The sequence below is a fragment of the Lemur catta genome, chromosome 1 (assembly GCF_020740605.2).
Source record: "Lemur catta isolate mLemCat1 chromosome 1, mLemCat1.pri, whole genome shotgun sequence".
Lineage (NCBI taxonomy): Eukaryota > Metazoa > Chordata > Mammalia > Primates > Lemuridae > Lemur > Lemur catta.
The window spans coordinates 271,371,491-271,390,265 of NC_059128.1; the positions used below are offsets into that span (position 1 = coordinate 271,371,491).

The 18,775-nt window shown below is 36.5% G+C and overlaps 1 protein-coding gene across 3 annotated transcripts; it reads left to right on the forward strand.

Moving 5' to 3' along the window:
• Positions 1–6,891: 6,891 nt before the first annotated feature.
• On the forward strand, positions 6,892–16,001 carry N6AMT1 (N-6 adenine-specific DNA methyltransferase 1). 3 transcript variants are annotated; one of them, XM_045540502.1, is made up of 7 exons: positions 6,892–7,033; positions 9,187–9,273; positions 9,981–10,071; positions 13,757–13,840; positions 14,251–14,298; positions 14,485–14,626; positions 15,669–16,001. In XM_045540502.1, exons 1-7 carry the CDS (start codon positions 6,900–6,902, stop codon positions 15,773–15,775), a joined length of 693 nt encoding a protein of 230 aa, XP_045396458.1. In that variant the 5' UTR covers positions 6,892–6,899; the 3' UTR covers positions 15,776–16,001. The 3 variants fall into 3 exon arrangements, with proteins under 3 accessions (XP_045396458.1, XP_045396459.1, XP_045396460.1); XM_045540504.1 differs by having other exon boundaries at positions 6,940–7,247; XM_045540503.1 differs by lacking the exon at positions 14,251–14,298.
• Positions 16,002–18,775: the final 2,774 nt, after the last annotated feature.

Here is an 18,775-nt window from a genome sequence, read left to right on the forward strand (position 1 = left end):
ATATGTACACTATTTTTTTAAACATGAACATCACTGATCTCTAAATTCCTAAGTTCTGAGATTTTAAAGTCAAATAATAATATTAACTAAAATATGTGTATCTTTTCACATACTTTAAAAAACAGTTTTAATAAAATTACATTTCTAAGTATGACCAAATAACAATTTTTTTGTTTTAGTATTTCATAGTTTTTTTAAATAAACTTTATTTTTTAGAGCAGCTTTAGATTCACATCGAAATTGAGTGAAAAACACAGAGAAGTTTAATGTATACCCTGTACCCCCCCCACAGCCTCCCCCACTATCAGCATGACACACCAGAGTGGTACATTTATTACAATCAACAAGCCTATACGTCTTTATCACACCAATTCCATCATTTACATTAGGTGTTGTGCATTCTATGGGTTTATACAAACGTATAATGACCTGTATTCACCATTACAGTATCATTAAAAAAAAAAAATAGTTTCACTGCCCTAAAAATCCTCTGCGCTCCACTTATTCATCCCTCCCTCAACTCCTGGCAACAACTACTCTATAGTTTTGCCTTTTCCAGAATATCGTATAGTTGGAATTGTACCATATAAAGCCTTTCCAGATTGCCTTCTTTCACTTAGCATTTAAGTTTCCTCCATGTTTTTTCATGACTTGATAGCTCATTTCTTTTTAGTGCTCAATAACATTCCATTGTAATGATATACCACAGTTCATTTATCCATTCACCTAGAGAAGGGCATCTTGATTGCTTCCAAGTTTGGCAATTATGAATAAGGCTGCTATAAATGTCTGTGTGCAGGTTTTTGTGTGGGCATAAGTTTTCCACTCGTTTGGGTAAATGCCAAGGAGTACCAGTAGTAGGTCACATAGTAAAAGTATGTTTAGTTTTATAGGAAACTGCCAAATGGTTTTGCAAGGTGGCTGTACCAGCTTGCATTCCCAGGAGCTATGAATTAGAGTTTCTATTGTTTCAAATATTCACCAGCATTTGTTGTCAGTGTTTTGGAATTCAGCTATTATAAGAAGTGTGCAATGGTATCTCATTGTTGTTTTAATTTGCAATTTCCTACTGACATATAATTTTGAGCATCTTTTCACATGCTTATTTGCCATCTATATCTCTTCTTTGATGAGGTATCTGTTCAGTTCTTTTGCCCATTTTTTAATCAGGTTGTTCCTTTTCTTATTGTTGAGTTTTATGTATTCTTTGTATATTTTGGGGTAACAGTCCTTTAGCAACTATGTCGTTTGCAAATATTTTTCCTCATCTGTGTCACAGTGTTTTAAGCGTAATGATCAACCTTTGAGGGGGTGAAGCTTTGTGGAAACAAAAAACATTTTTAAAGAATTCTGTGATTGTAAAGATTTAGAACCACTCTTGAAGATGCATTGCTAAAATGATCTATTTTAGATTCATACATTATTTCATTAGCTACTGTGAAAGTTGTCAGAATCAAAATGGAGTTACTAATGTTAAAAAAACAAAACAAAAAAACCGTGATAAATAGAACCAGGGAAGGTCATGAAGAGAGGTTCTCATGATAACAAAAACTATCAGAGAAGCCTCTGCAAAAACCACATCCTTACATCAAAGGCCATTGCAACCTTATACAAGAAACACTTCTGCAAGTCAGTTTCTTTGGCCCAGCCACTGCCGGTCCAACCTTGGACTGGTGTCACCCTTATTATTGATCTTTGTAGCCAAGGATAATCGTTTCAAAGCAATTATATGATCCTCTTCATTTTTCCTTTAAAAAATCTTTTTTTTCCCTTTACCCTCCACTCCAATATGAACATAGTTTACCATGGCACACATCTTCCCAATGCAATGTTCTATTCCTGAGTAAATATCATTTTCTTTTAGAGAGCCTCTCTCTGTTTGTTATTTACATTGGTACTACTAAACCATGGCGGAATTAATTGGAATCCTTACAGAATCCCCCTATATTAAGAGAGACGGAATCTAGTCAAAGGTGATGCCTCCCGGATATCATGAAGGGAGCCAGCTGCAACTTGTGGTTCCTATTAAAATGCAAGCCAGGCTTAGGTGGGACAAGATTGTGCTAAATGTTTCTTCCTGGGAAAAAGGAGGGGTACTACCTCTTAAGCTGAAAGAGGCCTGGACCAAAGCCTTCTTAAGAGTAGAAATACCCCTTATTACAGCATGTTATTAAACTCTGTTGCCGCTGAGAAAAATTCATTCTCACTGGGAAGATGAAATCAGAATGGCTGGCTAAGCACATGATCCTACCACCATGCCATCAAAACCCACTAGCAATGATGCAACCAAATACCCTTGACATAATCCGTTTAAAATGTCTCTGATAAAAGAAGGCATGACTACAACATAGTAGAAAATGTGGAGAATCTGCATGCATCAATAAGGGTTCTACTGCCTACAACAGAATCCGCTCTAGTTAGTTTAAGCTAAAAGGAATTTATTACAGCATATCTAAAAGGTATCATAGTCACAGGAAGGTCTAAATAAGGTCAGCTTTGGAATGAGCTTTCAAGAACATCTCCTAAAGTCTCATTGCAGAGCTGAGTTCCTGGCCCCGCCAGAGTCAGGAAACTGGGGAATCAGGAATCAGATACCACAGCTGTGAGCTCCAGATCCACCTACGTCAGCATCCACGGCAGCAAAACGAACGATTGTGTGTAGTGAATTGTTATAATTTTATGTTGCCCTGGTATCCATTTTGAATACAAGTTTAACTTTCTCATTCCAGAAGCTGGCCTCAGTCACTCCTGACACAGTTTCCAGTTCTATGCCACACCCAAATGGATCAGGCTGGTGGCCAGTGTTAACAACTTAGAGGCATCTTTCCCTGGCTAGCAGACTGGGCTCCCGCTGCTTCCTTTAAATGGGCCATTCAGGCATTTGCCTGTGAACTTAAAGTGGCCCATACCCAATTCCCTATACACACTGCTAGTTACCATGTGCTTCTTTCTCTTGGCCTCTTTATTCCTTCCTTGTATCACCTGGGGATGCAGAACTCTTCTTCTGATTCACTACTCCTTCCTTGCCCAGGATCTGTAAGTAAAAATCTTTGAACTTTTTTTCTATTGTGGCGATGTATTGAATTTGTACGCTCCATCTAAGAACTAGGGGCTGCCCCAGGCTGGGTTTTCCCTGCAACACCAGGGAGAACACAAGGTCAGGTTTCTAGCACCAGAGCAATGGTCAGGTAGGCATAAACTGAACACAGGTCAGACGCGAGCCACATGAGCATCTGCCAGTATAAACAAGTTTCCTGTGTGAGGAACCCCCTGGTCATGGGTTGGACAACTAGGCATTAGGCCATATGCCACGTAAAAGAAGTATCCCCAGAAAGGCACACCATAAACACCACATCTGGCTCCCCTTCATTTCCTGTTATGGCAGGGTTGCTAGCCACTCCCTTCCAGTTTAGCTGGGGGCTCTCAAAACACTATGCCCTGCCTCTCAACACCCAAGAAGCTAAAGAAGCTCGCACTGAGGGTCCCAACACCACTCGTATGAAGATCTCCATCCCTGAGTTTATTTCCAGGTAGCACAATCTAAGATAGAACAAAAACAAAAAGATCTGAAGACATCTAAATGTTCTCCACCTATCTGACTGGATTTCCAGGAGGTGAGAATACAGAATGGAGGGGAGTGAAAAATCAAAGAAAAACATCAAAGTAGATTTCCCAATATCAGTGAAAGAGACTGGTATTCAACAAAGTAAAAAGAAAAATATAAATACATATACATATTTTATTAGGGTTCTCCAGAGAAACAGAACCAATAGGATGTGTGTATATTTTTTTTTTAAATGTGTTTTAAGGAATTGGCTTCTGTGATTATGAAAGCTGACAGACAAGTCCCAAGATCTGGAGGGTGGGCCAGCAGGCTGGAGACCCAGGAAGAGCCAATGTTTTAATTCAATTCCAAAGACCATGTGCTGCAGAATTCCCTCTTCCCCAGGGAAGATCAGTCTTTTGTTCTGTTCAGGCCTTCAACTGATTGGATAAGGCCCACCTACATCATAGAGAGCAATCTGCTTTAAAGTCCACTAATTTAAATGTTATTCCCATACAAAAACACCCTCACAGAAACATCCAGAATAATTTTTGACCACATATCTGGATAACATGGCCCAATCAAGTTGACACATAAAATTAACCATCACACATATGCATATATATATACATAGAAATATACATATACATCTTCTATTTTTAGACTTTCAGAAAACCAAAAATAAACACTGACCAGGTCAAAAAGTAAATTATCTACAAAGGAATAAGATCAAATTAGCATTACACCTCATCAGCAACATCGAATGTTAGGAGGACACTAGAGAAACATCTTCAAAATTCTGAGGGAAAATGATTGTCAACCTAGAATTCTTTATACACAAAAACTATCTTTTTTAGGTTGGGGAGTAAAATAAAGACATTTGGGATATTACTCTCAGAAATAATTAGTAGAGGATGTATTCCAACTAAACTTAAGTCGTAGAAAAAATATGGGATACTACGAAAGTATAGAACAGAGAACTATTAAAATACGTATCTAAATTAAAATAATTATTAGCTGTTTTTAAAAACTAAGCATCTTCAAAATTCTCTGGTGATTTCAACATGGGAGGTGGGGTTGGGGGACACTGGAAAAGAGAGAAGTGAAAGCATGCCAGAGTTTTTTTTTTATTGGAAAAGGCTATGATGCTGACCAATGGCAACACTGATGAAATCCAATAAGGAAAAATGAACAATTTACAAAAGAAGAAACTCAAATAATGAACATATGAACACATGCCTAACCTCAATTAGCAATCTGACCAATTCAATTTAAAATAAACAGGCTGGGTACTATCACTCATGCCTATAATCTCAGCACTTTGGTAATTTGAGGAGGGAGAATTGCTTGAGGCCTGGAGTGGGAGACCAGCCTGGACAATATAGTGAAATCTTGTCTCCAAAAAAAAAAAAAAAATGGTTTTTTAATTAGCTGGGAATGCTGTTGCATGCCTGCAGCCCCAGCTACTTGGGAGGCTGAGGTGGGAGGATCGCTTGAGCCAGGAGTTCAAGGTTGCAGTGAGCTATGATCATGCCACAGCACTCCAGCCTGGGCAACAGAGCAAGACTCTGTCACTGAAAAATAAAAAAATAAAAAATAAAGTAAACAAACAAAAATAAGTCTAACAATATTAAACTAAATGTTAAATCTGCCACCAAGGGGTGGCAGGAGTTTAAATAAATACAATTAGTTTGGAGAGAAATTTGGCAATTCCTAGTAAAACTGAAAATGTGCATATATTAATATGAAAACCCAGTCTAAATGTTTATCAATAGACATTTGTCTAACCTAGATAGAAAATATTTCATATGCTACATGGTAGTTAAAAGGAGTAAACTAACTTCATATAAATCAAAACATAAATCTCATATAATATTGAGTGAAAAAGTTCAAAAAACAATATCTTCAACCTATTACATATAGGTTACATAAATTTAAAACACTTAAAACATGTTGTTTATGTATAGATGAATGGAAAAACAAAAACATGGGTCAGATGGATACATGCTAAATGCATAAGAAACGTTACCTTGGAGTGAGGGTTACAAAATGAAATTGAGGACGAGTACAGAAAGAACATGCACTTCATTTGTAATATTTCAGTTCTTGTATTTAAAAAGCACTTTAAGGACACATGAGAAAATGCTAATAATTGTAAATTCTGGGTGAGGTACTCAGGGTTTTAAAAACTGTAATCTCAGTACTTTTCTGTATTTTTATTTCTCAAATTTAAAAAACTAGATGTAGGTCGGGCGCGGTGGCTCTGGGAGGCCCAGGCGGGAGGATCACTCGAGGTCACGAGTTCCAGACCAGCCTGAGCAAGAGCGAGACCCCCGTCTCTACTAAAAATAGAAAGAAATTATCTGGCCAAGTAAAAATATATATAGAAAAAATTAGCTGGGCATAGTGGCGCATGCCTGTAGTCCCAGCTACTCGGGAAGCTGAGGCAGTAGGATCGCTTAAGCCCAGGAGTGTGAGGTTGCTGTGAGCTAGGCTGATGCCACGGCACTCACTCTACCCGGGGCAACAAAGCAAGACTCTGTCTCAAAAAAAAAAAATTAAAAAATTTAAAAAAACTAGATGTGAAAATGTTTTATGGGGAAACAAATTTCAAATATTGACTCAAAAAGAATGCAAATTATCAAATGGTCTAATAACCTATAGAACATGCCCCAAACGTCAGAAATCCATCCATTAAAAAATGCACCAAGCTGAGCCAGTTTTATGGGTGAGTTCTGTAATACCAAATGTTCCAAAAACAGTGTCCTATCTCATCCAATGAGGACAGCATAATCTTAATATAAAATAGAGCTGGATTAACACACCAAATTCAGCAGTGTATTAAAACTGCATCATCCTTCTTGAGTAAGGTTTATAAAGAGTGCATTTATGACTAAACATCAGGTAGGTGATTTTTGTAATAAACTACAGAAAAAAAAATGAGAAAAAATCTTAATCTCAAAGCTTAAAGTTCAGCTGATGTAAAAAAGAGCACAGTAAAATCTATTATTATGTGTTTTTTCAAGTCTTTGCAAACTAGGAATAGAAGAAAAGTTCCACAAATATCATTAAAATGTAGAAACATTCACCTTAGTCAAAACAATTCATGATGCCCACTATCAGGTGCTAGTCTATAAAATGAAGTCAATTTAAATGTTCAAAAGAAGAAAGTGTCCATAGTTGCAGATTATATAACGGGATGCTAAAAATTCCCAAAAGCGTCCACGCCCATATTTTAATTAAAAACTCGTGGTAGACGCTCCGCCCCCCGCGCCCGGGCCCCACTCCCGGGCCTGCGCACCAGTGCGGGCGCGTCGGCGCTTCGGGCGCATGCGCGTGGGGTGGAGAGGAAAAGATGGCGGCGCCCAGCTTGCCCACGCCGGTGCACGGGCATGTGGGCCGCGGCCTCTTTAGCGACGTCTACGAGCCCGCGGAGGACACGTTCCTGCTGCTGGACGCGCTCGAGGCAGCTGCGGCCGAGCTGGCCGGGTGCGAGGAGGGCGAGGGCAGCGGCGGGAGAGGGCTTGGGCGTCCCGGAGAAACGGCGGCCGGGTGCCGGGGGATAGAGGACTTTCGCCCGCCCTTAGCCCAAGAAGGCGGTATCGGCCCACTTTGCGATGATTGACAACAGAACGCAGTAAATGGGATTTTTCCTGTAGGCACAAGTAATGACTGTGGCAGGACTCCGTCTCCTTTTGCCAAGGTGTTGCTCTAGTCTCATGAGCTCCCTGCCCACTTACCTTGCCAGATGTATCTTTTCCTGTCAACTGTTAATCTGAAGAACACATGCCCCTAAAAGCGGCGATGGTAAAACAGGTTCGGAAGCAAAATATTCAGGGAACATTGCTTCTTCACAATTTTTTTTTTATATTCACTAATGTATTGGGGTTTTTTTTTCCTTTTTTTAATAATTTTTTTTTTATTTCAGAATAGGGGGTACAAAAGTTTAGGTTACGTATATTGTCCTTGCCCTCCCCCCCAATCAGAGCTTCAAGCGTGTTCTTCATAATATTAAATGTTTTAGTAAACATTTAAAAAGTCCCGTGGCGTTATTTGATTTACTTAGCACATAAAAAGCACCCATTAGCAACGGAAGGTCACAAAAATGAAAGATCGTGAGATGGTGTAACAGAGAAGTATTTGAAATCCACTCAATAGCATACTCTAGCAACAGTCATTAGCTACATGTGGCTACTGAGCATTTGGAAGTGGCTAGAGCAACTGAGGAACTGAATTTTTCCTTGAATTGTAAGAAATTTAAATAGTTACATGCAGCTAGCAGCCTGTAGAATCTACCTAGGACCTTATAAATATTAAAATTGATTTGTTGAAGTGCTTGCCGTAAATCTTAAATTAACATAAAAAGAATGAATACTTATATTTTTTTAAGAAATTTGAGTCGTTAGGTCTGTTTAAAGAAGACTTGGGTTTTCTCAGGATGAAATAAACAGCTGTCAGGTTTCAAAGATGTATATTGTGTTTATTCCCTCTTAAATTAGGTCATATTTTTCCACGAATAAAATGCCTCAACTCTTATGAAACTGGTTTTCCTTTGTAGACGATGGAACTCTGAGATTTACTGGAATATAGAGTGGAACAGTACTGTTTTATAATTTGTCTTTTATTCTCAAGATATCCCAGAAAGATTTACAAGCACAAATTGCATTACAAAGTATGCTGTAAAAGGAACTGATTTTGTTATAAAGTCGTGGATATTTCTAGTCTTGGAATTCTAATTATTTATGAGACCATGATAGTTACTTTAAAAGAGAAGCCACCTGGTAAGATTCACAGACCTTAAAACCGTCTCATAAAGGCTTGTCAGATGTGTGAACTGGTTCCAAAAGTTAAAAACCCCTAGAGCTTGTTACTGGGTAGTTGTTTGAGAAGTTAAGTGCTAGACAGTTCCCTAAATGCCATCAAACTGATCTTTGTAATGGAGATAACTGGTGCTTTTAATGCATGTATAAGATCAGAGGCAAGGAAATAATTGAAAGATAAAATAAAGTAGAATGAAGATTTTATTATATTTACAGCATTCTAAGATTATTATTAACATTCTAAGATCAGATACTCAGATATTTCCCAACTAGTATATGGGTGTACAGATATGGAATTTCTTTACTGCTCTAAATCTATCATCAATATGATGGGGTACAAACCTTTTTGCCTAGGATATGATGATGGACTTATGAATGTTAGGTACTTAAAAATGATAGAGGAACTTCTTCAATAAATTTTGTAATAATACAAACCCTATCATTTTAGGAAATATTAGCTAGGAGCTCCTGGGAAGGGGAGGTATCTTTAATATTAGTATTTCTAACCCTATGTTAACATTATCCCTTGCTTTTTATGTAATGTTTTATTGAAATTAATTGAAAATGTTATATGTAATATGGTAATATATAACTATTTTATGGACTTAAAATATACACCCAAAATATTAGCAATTTTGAGTTATAAAATATTAAGCACAAAGTAGATAGCAGAAATTATTTATAAATTTCTTTTATATTTCTGTATATTTGTAGGTGAGTGATGCTGGAGATATATACGTTGTAACTAGCATGAGAGTTGTTTTCTATGAAGTATATTTTAATTCTACTATACTAATCTTTATTTTGTTGTTTTGTTTTTAGAGTGGAAATATGCCTTGAAGTAGGGTCAGGGTCTGGAGTAGTATCTGCATTCCTAGCCTCTATGATAGGTCCTCAGGCTTTGTACATGTAAGTATATCATCTTCATCCACATCTTCCACTGAGAGATGCATTATGATTGCTTGAATGAAATGATTTTTGCAAGGGGACAATATATATCTGCTAATGTTACTTAAGTGTTATAAAAACCAAGATTGTAAATTATGCTTCCCTAAAAATTATAACTTCATGTTCAAAACTTTTAAATCATCTCCAAATTTGATTCTTTTTTAGGTCAATTATTTGATTATCAGAAAAAATAAAAGTTACTTAAATTTCTTTATAAGAAATTGGAGAATGTAGAAAAATGTAAAGAAGAAAATAAAAATCACCAGTAAATTTTACCACATTTGATCCGAGTGTATTTTCTTCATTTTTTTTCATTTCCTATGTTTTTAATTTAATATTGTCTCATAAACATTTTCCTAACGAAAATTCCTTTTAAATTTCATTTTTGGTGGCTGCATAGTACTCCTTCATTGAATATATCATAATTTAATAAATCCCTTCAGATGTGTGTGCTTATATGTGTATTCTTCTACTCTTGGACATATTAATATAATAGTCTTTCGCATCCATATAACAAATCTTCTCTTTTTCTTTGCTATTATTAAAGCATTCTAATTTTGTTTTCTAAATCTGCTCTATATAGAATTAATTGAAAATTCCTTGAAATATTCAGTAACAGATTTGCCTCGTGGATATAAGATATAGTTTTCTTCCACTTCTGTTTATAGGTGCACTGATATCAACCCAGAGGCTGCAGCTTGTACCCTGGAGACAGCACGTTGTAACAAAGTCCACATTCAGCCAGTAATTACAGATTTGGTGAGCTGATAATTTTTGTCCAATAATAATCAATTTTCTTTTCAAATAAGTTAAGGTCAAGATCTTTTAGGTCAAAGAAACTTAAGTAATTAACTTTTGACCCACTAAACAGTATACCCCGGGCATGGGAAACCTGCAGCCTTAATACCACATGTGGCCTTTAGGACTTTAATTGTAGCCTTTTGACTGAATCCAAATTTTACAAAACAAATCCTTTTATTTTTATTAATACATTTTTGTTTGTCTTTTATATTTTTGTTTTATTTTTTAAATGAACATATTTGAAATACCAAACAATAAAATAAACATCAACAAAATGATCCTGCCAGATTGACCAGCATGATTAGAACATTAGGAAGCCATTAGGGCTACATTGACAGCCTCTACGCTCATGATTTAGTTCTAACTTCCCCTGCCTGACGAGTGCCACTGCTGCAAAAGGCATGTTAGCCAGAGTTTATGGGAGTGGAGTATGCCAGTCTGTTACCAGCTTTTGACAACTGTCCACTATGTTTCTGTTTGACATGGAATTGGTAAGTAGTTGCACAGCTAGATGGTATGTTTTAATTCTGTCTGCTTAACAGCCCATCATGTGAAAGAAGACCAAGAGAACACTGAAGGAAGAAAACAGAGTTTTTCATGAGGATTGGGAATTGCAATATTATCTTGTTTCTGCTAAAGATAAGATAATTTGCTTGATTTGTGATACTGTAATATCAATATTAAGGAAATTCAATGATCATCAGCTTTATGACATTCATAAGGACCACACATATTATGAATTAGAGGGAGAGACGCAGAAATTAATAGAAAATCAGTTGCAGAAATTAATAGATGAAAAGCAAACGCAAAGCAATTCTTTCAGGCAGCAATAAAACCTGTAAATAATGCCACTGAAACAACTTATAAAGTAGCTTGTGTACTCAGGGAAAAAAAGGAAGCCATTCAGTGATGCAGGAATTGTGAAAGAATAAATTGTCCAAGTTGTAGGATGCTTAGACCCCAGTAACATTCCAAAGTACAAACAACTGCCTCTTTCAAGGAGAACCATGATTGATCAGCATTGTGAATTAGCCCTCAACTTAACAACTTCATGCAATACATAAAAGGAAAATATATATTATTTGATCACTTCAGATGAATCAGCTGACAGTACTGACTTGCTGCAGGTTTTATACTTCATTTGGGTCGTAACAGAAGATTTTCTTTGCCATGGAGAGTTACTTGCTTTTGAGCACTCTTGAGAACAGAACAGGGGAATAGATATTTTCAACAACTTTAAAGATAAATGTCATCAAGTTGGACTGAATTTGGTAAATTTAGTGAGTATATGTACAGGCAGTGTACCTTCCATGACAGGAAAACATGAAGGGTTTATTGCGTGGATAAAAAAGTATTAGCAGTTCCAGATGCTCTCATTTCTTTTCATTTTATCTTGCATCAGCAAAATCTCTATGTTAAAGCTACTATTTTAAGTGACACTTCACAAGAAGTTATAGTATTGCTAACTATATTCATGCAAATGCAATATGGCATCATCAGTTTTGTAACATGCTAAAGTTGAACCATGAGGTATTGAGTGTGGATTTGCCATATCATTCTAAAGTGTGCTGGCTATCTCAAGTACAAGTGTTAGCCAAAATTTGATCTCTGCAAGAACAGATAGCTAAATTTTATGAAGAACAGAATCAGCAGTGTGAATTATTGAAAGAAGATTTCTATAGGAATGCAACATTTCTGTGTGATACCGTGTCAAATGAAAACGAATATTTCTTTGCAAGGTAAAACTAAGTCTATATAAGATATGTAGTAAAAAAATCCAAGCATTTTGAAAAAAAGCTGTCTTTTTTCAAAACACTTCTTCAAAAGAAAATTTCAGATGAACATTTTCCCCAGTTAGAAAAGGTCATTGATGAGCAGGATGATATATGTGAATCACTTGAAGACTACACAGCTGTTATAGACCTATTATTTAACAATTGGAAAATATAATAAAAGGTTCACTGACTTTGAGAATAATGACATCACACTCAAATTAGCATTTCAGCCTCACCTAGTTGAGATCACCAGGGCACCTAAAGAACTACAGATGGAATTGATTGAGCTCTCAGTAAATGACATTTTAAAATCATTGTTTGATGCTAAGAAAGATCCAATTGAAATGTGGAAAAATGCAGTAGAATACCATGCCTTCGGCAGCATACCCAAAAAATGCTTTCTTGCTTTTCAACCACTTATTGCTGCGAATCTACATTCTCCTACCTAACCCAAATCAAGACACCCTAAGGTCACTGATACCCATCTAGAGGATCAACTGAAACTACGAACCTCCATGCTGCCACCAAATATTCAAATGTTTTCCAACTTTTAAAAAGCAGACACAACAAAGTCATTAAAAGGTTAGTTAACTTTAAAATTAACAATAGTTTTCATTTTTTGAAATTAAGTACCAAATAGTTAGATTTTTACAAAATAGTGTACATTTTTAAGTATATCTAATTAAATTTTCTTGAATGCGGCCTTATTTGATTACAGCTAAATTAGTGTGGCCTTCCAACATGAAAAGGTTCCCATCCCTGGTATACTATATAGAAAGTAAATCCTTGACTAATATAATCCAACTTTCCACAATTCAAAAGGAATTTATATTGGCTTGTTTATGTCAGGCATCTTTTGATCTGAAGTGACCACAGTTCAAGCTGGCTTAAATAAAAGTTGATGACTTCAGGCGCAGCTGCCTCCAGGAACTCAAATGATGTCATAGGCATCTTTTTCTTAGCTCTGAACTTCTCTCTTTGGTAGCTCTATTCCAAAGCAGTCTTTCCCTTCAGGGTAACAAAATGTTTGCATGTCTATATCTTATTTCTCAGCATCTCCTCAAGGAAAGAAACTTTCTCTGCTCAGTTACTCTAGCAAAAGCCTCAGAATGAGTATTATTAGGATCAACTTGGTTCATGGGCATATCTCTCAGTCTCTTGCTGTGGCTTAGGGGAATTAGAATATGGAGGTGATTGGCTACAACCTGGATAATAGTCTTATCCCAGGAACTGGGTTAGGATAAACCCTACCCAAGCCACTTGGATTGAGAATGACAGGAGATAGAGCTTCTCCAACAAAAGTCAAAGAGATAAAATCAGAAGAAAGGGAGAATGGGTCGTGGGCAGGTAAAAACAACAAATGATGGCTACAGAAGCATCATTTTATATTAAGAAGTTAACATCATCTCGTAAAACATTTCTCCTTAGGAGTGCAAAAAGGTTTATTTAAAAAAATTTCTCTTATAGAAAATAAATGTTTAACTTAGTGGATATAGCAGTAAAGTTATGTTCAAATCTATGCAGAATATACACTATAGAATTAGAGCTTGCCTTCTTCTTAGTTCATTTTTCAAAGGGGAACCCAGAGTGTAAACATAAGTGCTATTGAAAAACAGAGGCTTTGCTGAACATTTTATAATATGTTTATAGTGATAGTTTAATTTCTTTATTTTTAGTGAAATGCATACAATTTTTATCTGCATGAAAATGTAAAATGTAAAAATATTTATCTCCACTTCTGTCTACAAGTGTAGCCTTCTAACACATTTTTTTCCTAAAAGCATGAGAGAATATTTTAAAAGATTGATTTGTTAATTGTTTAAATCAGAGTCCAGCTTAAAACTCTGACTGTTGTTGGCTCCCTTTAGGTCAAAGGCTTGCTACCAAGATTGAAGGAAAAAGTTGATCTTCTGGTGTTTAATCCCCCCTATGTAGTGACTCCACCTGAAGAGGTAAGACATACAACAAAATTCAGTTGTTAAATGTTTTTGGCTATTTTGTCTCTAAAAATCAAGTGAACATCATGTGACATCAGTCAGCTGCTGCTGACACAAACTATTTTGATTTTATTCCTAATTGTCAGTAATTGGGTACTACTGGTAGACATAGAAAAAGAACCTAAAAGTAATGGAAATACAAACTGTTCCCTTATCTATCCTTAAAAATCCCATCCAAATCAAGTCATGGTATTTAAATTCATATATTCACATATATATATAAAAATATATGATATACATATATGATTATATATTATATATATTCTCTATTGTGAATAAAAAATTTATAAAACAAAATTTTTATAATCAACCTTAAATTCACATAGGAATTCCTTCTGAAAGTCTCAGGTTTCCTCCTTTCGCAGGTATTACCTACCAGAAAGTGGGAAAAGTGGGGCCAATTCTTATTTCAGGTAGGGAAAAGAAATAATCTTAAAATATGTAATTTTTCTTAGATGCAACTTTACTGCCTTTTTGTCAGCAGTGAAATGGAAAATATATACTAGTTTGGTGATATTACTTGTCAAAAAGATTCAGTTTATGATCTAAATGAAACTTGACAGGAATTAAAAGAAAACAGTCTTTCCAATTGGTCGTAGGTAGGAAGTCACGGAATAGCGGCAGCATGGGCTGGTGGCAGAAATGGTCGAGAAGTCATGGACAGATTCTTTCCACTGGCTTCAGATCTCCTTTCACCAAGAGGATTATTCTATTTAGTTACCATTAAAGAAAACAATCCAGGTAATACAGATCAGTTTATCATTTAACCATTTACTTTGCTGAAATCAAGTTAATAATGTAAAAGACTATAATTTATAAGGTAATCTGGCATGTTAATGAATTTAATCACAGATGACAAGTACAGGCATAAATTCATGTGGAAAGAGATTTTAAGAGATAAAATGTTTTTTCATTTTAAAAAGTATTGTCTTCTCTTTTTGTTGGCAGTTTTTCCTCATTCATAAACTAATATTCAAATACAAAATCTCTAATTTCTTCTAACAGCACACTCCCAGTCTTGTGAATTTTCTTTCTACCCTCTAGTCTTCAAGCCTTTGACAATTCTACTCTTTAGTTCATCTGAAGTTTTATCATGAAGACTATTATATGGATTTTTATATCTTGTTTTTCAGATTATAGCTAAATTGACCATAATCTTTATTTTCTGTTTCTGTACACTTCAAGTTTGATTTTTATCTTATACCTTACATTCTCAACTCCTCAATCACAATATGATTACTAGTTTTCCTTCTTTTTTTTCTTTTCTTTTCTTTTTTTGTTTTGTATCTCCATTTTTTTAGTTCTATCTTTTTAGTTTTATTTATAAAAGGAAGGTTTTGCTTTTCTCAATATGCCTGAAAGAAACAAGCTACTTTATTTACCCTCACTGTGCAATAACATTATTCAGTTTGTCCATACCTTCATTGACCTTTTTCATCCAAAGGGAAGAATATAGGGCAGAGATTGGAGCCAATAAGTAAAAAACTGATCACTTGCCATAATAACAAGTACAATTAATGTTTCCATTGAGTTCACAGTAGGCTGCCACTGCAAAGCAAGACATTCAATTTGACTAGAATCCGCAGAAACACCTTGAAAATACAAAGTGTACCCATCTGTCTGAAGTTCAGGTTCATTTCAATAGACATTTGCTTGGTATACATTGTTTTGTCAGATGAATATAATTTGTAAATAGTCTGTGTTTATCATCTTATTGAATTCTGTGATCATACATATCAGGTGATTTAATGGATTTTATCTTTTATTTTGATTTTCATTTTAGAAGAAATTTTAAAAACAATGGAGACAAAGGGTCTACAAGGGACCACTGCACTTTCCAGGCAAGCAGGCCAAGAAGTCCTTTCAGTCCTCAAGTTTACCAAGTCCTAACACACAGTGTGTGCTGAGAGCTACTGGAAACTGAATGCATTCAGCATATTTTGAAACTGAAGTCATTTCTTGATTAAGAAGGAATTTTTTCAGAAATTTGTCCTAAAGAAGGAGATAGAAAGGTGGGACATTCCTTTCACGCAGGAATCAGGCCTACAAATGCAAGTAAATACATATATTACATTTATAATTTATATTTTACATATAAAAGTTATGTATGAAAGGATGTTTATTTCAGCATTATTTGTAATAGCAAAACAATGGAATCAACCTAAATATCAGTAAGGAGATTGGTTTAATATTAATAATTTACAGTATATTCATTTCACTGAACTTGCAGCCATTTAAACATGAGTCAGGTCTGTATATACCACACTGGAAGGGTCCATGATGTATTATTGAGTGAAATGATCAAGTTGCAGAACAGTGTTATATTGTGTGTATATTTTTTAAAAACCCAGCGAAGAGGGTATGTTTGTCTTAAAGAGTCTTAGAAGATAAATAACAGGTGGGAATGGAGGAACTTTTACTCCTTTCTGGTGGCCTTTGCTTTTGCACAGTGATACTGTTGGAGAAGAACTGTGGATTATTATAAGCTTAACCAAGTGGACTCCAACTGCAACTTTTGTACCAGATGCGGTTTCATTGCTTGAGCAAATTAACACATCCCCCGCTACCTGTTTTACAGCTGTTCATCTAGCAAATATCTTTTTCTCCATACCTGTCCATAATGGCCCACCAGAAGCAGCTTGCTTTTAGATGGCAAGGCCAGCAATACACCTTCACTGCCCTACCTCAGGGGTGCATCAGCTCTCCAGCTCTACGTTGTAATTTAGTTTGCAGGGATTTTGATCACCTTTCCCTTCATGATATCACACTGGTTTATTATATTGATGACATTTGCTGATTGGAATTAAGGAGGTTGAAGTAGCAACTATTCTAGACTTACTGGCAAGACATTTGCATGTCAGAGGGTAAGTAATCTGACTAAAATTTAGGGGCCTTCTACCTTAGTAAAATTTGTAGGGATCTAGTAGTATAGGGCATGTTGAGATATTCCTTTTAAGGCAAAGGATAAATTGTTGGATCTGGCTGCTCTTACAACCAAGAAAGGGACAACACCTAGTGGGCCTCTTTGAGTTTTAGAGGCAACATATTCCTAATTGGGTGTGTTGCTCCAGTCCATTCACTGAATGACTCAAAAAGCTGCTAGTTTTGAGTCGGGCTCAAGAGAGGCTCTGCAACAGATTCAGGGGGCTGTGCAAGCTATTGTGCCCTTTGGGCCATATGACCCAGCGGATCCAAAGGTGCTTGAAGTGGCAGTGACAGGTAGGGATGCTGTTTCAAGCCTTTGGCAGCACAGGCCTTTAAGATTTTAGAGCAAGGCCCTGCCTTCACCCGCTAATAACTACTCTCCTTTTGAGAAGCAGCTCTTAGCCTGTTCCTGCTCCTGCTCCTGAGCCACCAAGTTGCTATGCAACGTGAGCTGCCCATTGTGAACTGGGTTTTACCTGAGTCACCGAGCCACAAAGTTTGGTGTAGATAACAACACTCCATCATCAAATGGAAGTGGTATACACATAATTGGGCCTCGGCAAGCCCTGAAGATACAAGTAAGTTACATGAAGAAGTGGCCCAAATGCCCACGGCCCCCACTCCTGCTACACTGCCTTTTCTCTCCCAGCCTGCACCTGTGGCCTCATGGGGACTTCCCTACGTTCAGCTGATAGAGAAAGAAAAGACCCAGGCCTGGTTTACAGATGGTTCTGCATGATACACAGGCACAACCCAAAAGTGGACAGCTAAAGCACCACAGCCCCTCTCGGGGACATCCCTGGTGGACAGTGCTGAAGGAAATCCTCCCAGTGGGCAGAACTCGAGCAGTGCACCTGGTTGTTCACTTTGCTTGGAAAGAGAGATTGCCAGATAGGCCATTATGTATCAATTCACGGGCTGAAGACAGTGGTTCATCTGGATAGTCGGGGACTTAGAAGGAACATGATTGGGGAGTTGGTGATGATAACACTCCATCAGGTAAATTCACAGTGCTAAACTTGAATACAACTAGTAAAATAGCCTCATACTGTATAAAATAAAGAGAAACACAAGAATAAACTGACAAATCTATTATACAGGAAGATTTCAGATCACCTCTCTCCATTACTACTACATCAAGGAGACAAAAAAGACAGATTAGAACATAGAAATGAGCCTGGTATAAAAGACTAATGTAGAACTCTGAAACCAACAATACAAGGGATGTTTACAAACATGATTACATATTAGACCAAAAGGAAGTCCCTATAGAAGTCAAAGAATCCGTATGATATGGTTCATATTCTCTGACTATAAAACAATTAGGTTATAAATTGATAAAGAAAAATAAATTTTAGAACTCCCCATACATTTAGACAATTTAAAATTTGATTCTAAACAATTCATAGGTTAAAGAAGAAATAATGGACATTTTATTATAAAAATTGCTGAACAAAGTGTGAACTCAAATGCAAACTAAGAAATATAACTATCTGTTAATTTAAGAAAAAAGAACAAAGAAAATGAACAAAAAGGCAACAAACTGATAAAAAAAAAATCAGGCTAGCGTAACCCAGGGTAGAGGAGACAGGGATGGCAGTGGGGATGGGAGGGAGAAGCAGGCATCCAGGTGGACACCTTAACGGTACTGGCCATGTTCCCACTCTTAAAGGACAGAGGGTTTTCAGGTGTACATTTTCCTATTTTAAATTCATGTGAACAGGACCACGATCTTGCATTCTATGTTATTCTCACGCACAGAGCTTCAACTGCAAGGGTAAACAGGAACAAGACTAGAGGCCCTTAAATGTTAACAATTATATTCGGCCTCTCCAGCCTAGGATAACTGGTAGTCAGTCTGTCTTAGCAAAAAGTGAGAGTTCTGGACCAACAGATTTTAAGAAACATTGTTGTTGCTTTCAAGTGCCTACGTCACATTGACAACAGGGATAAGGAGCAGTGAGT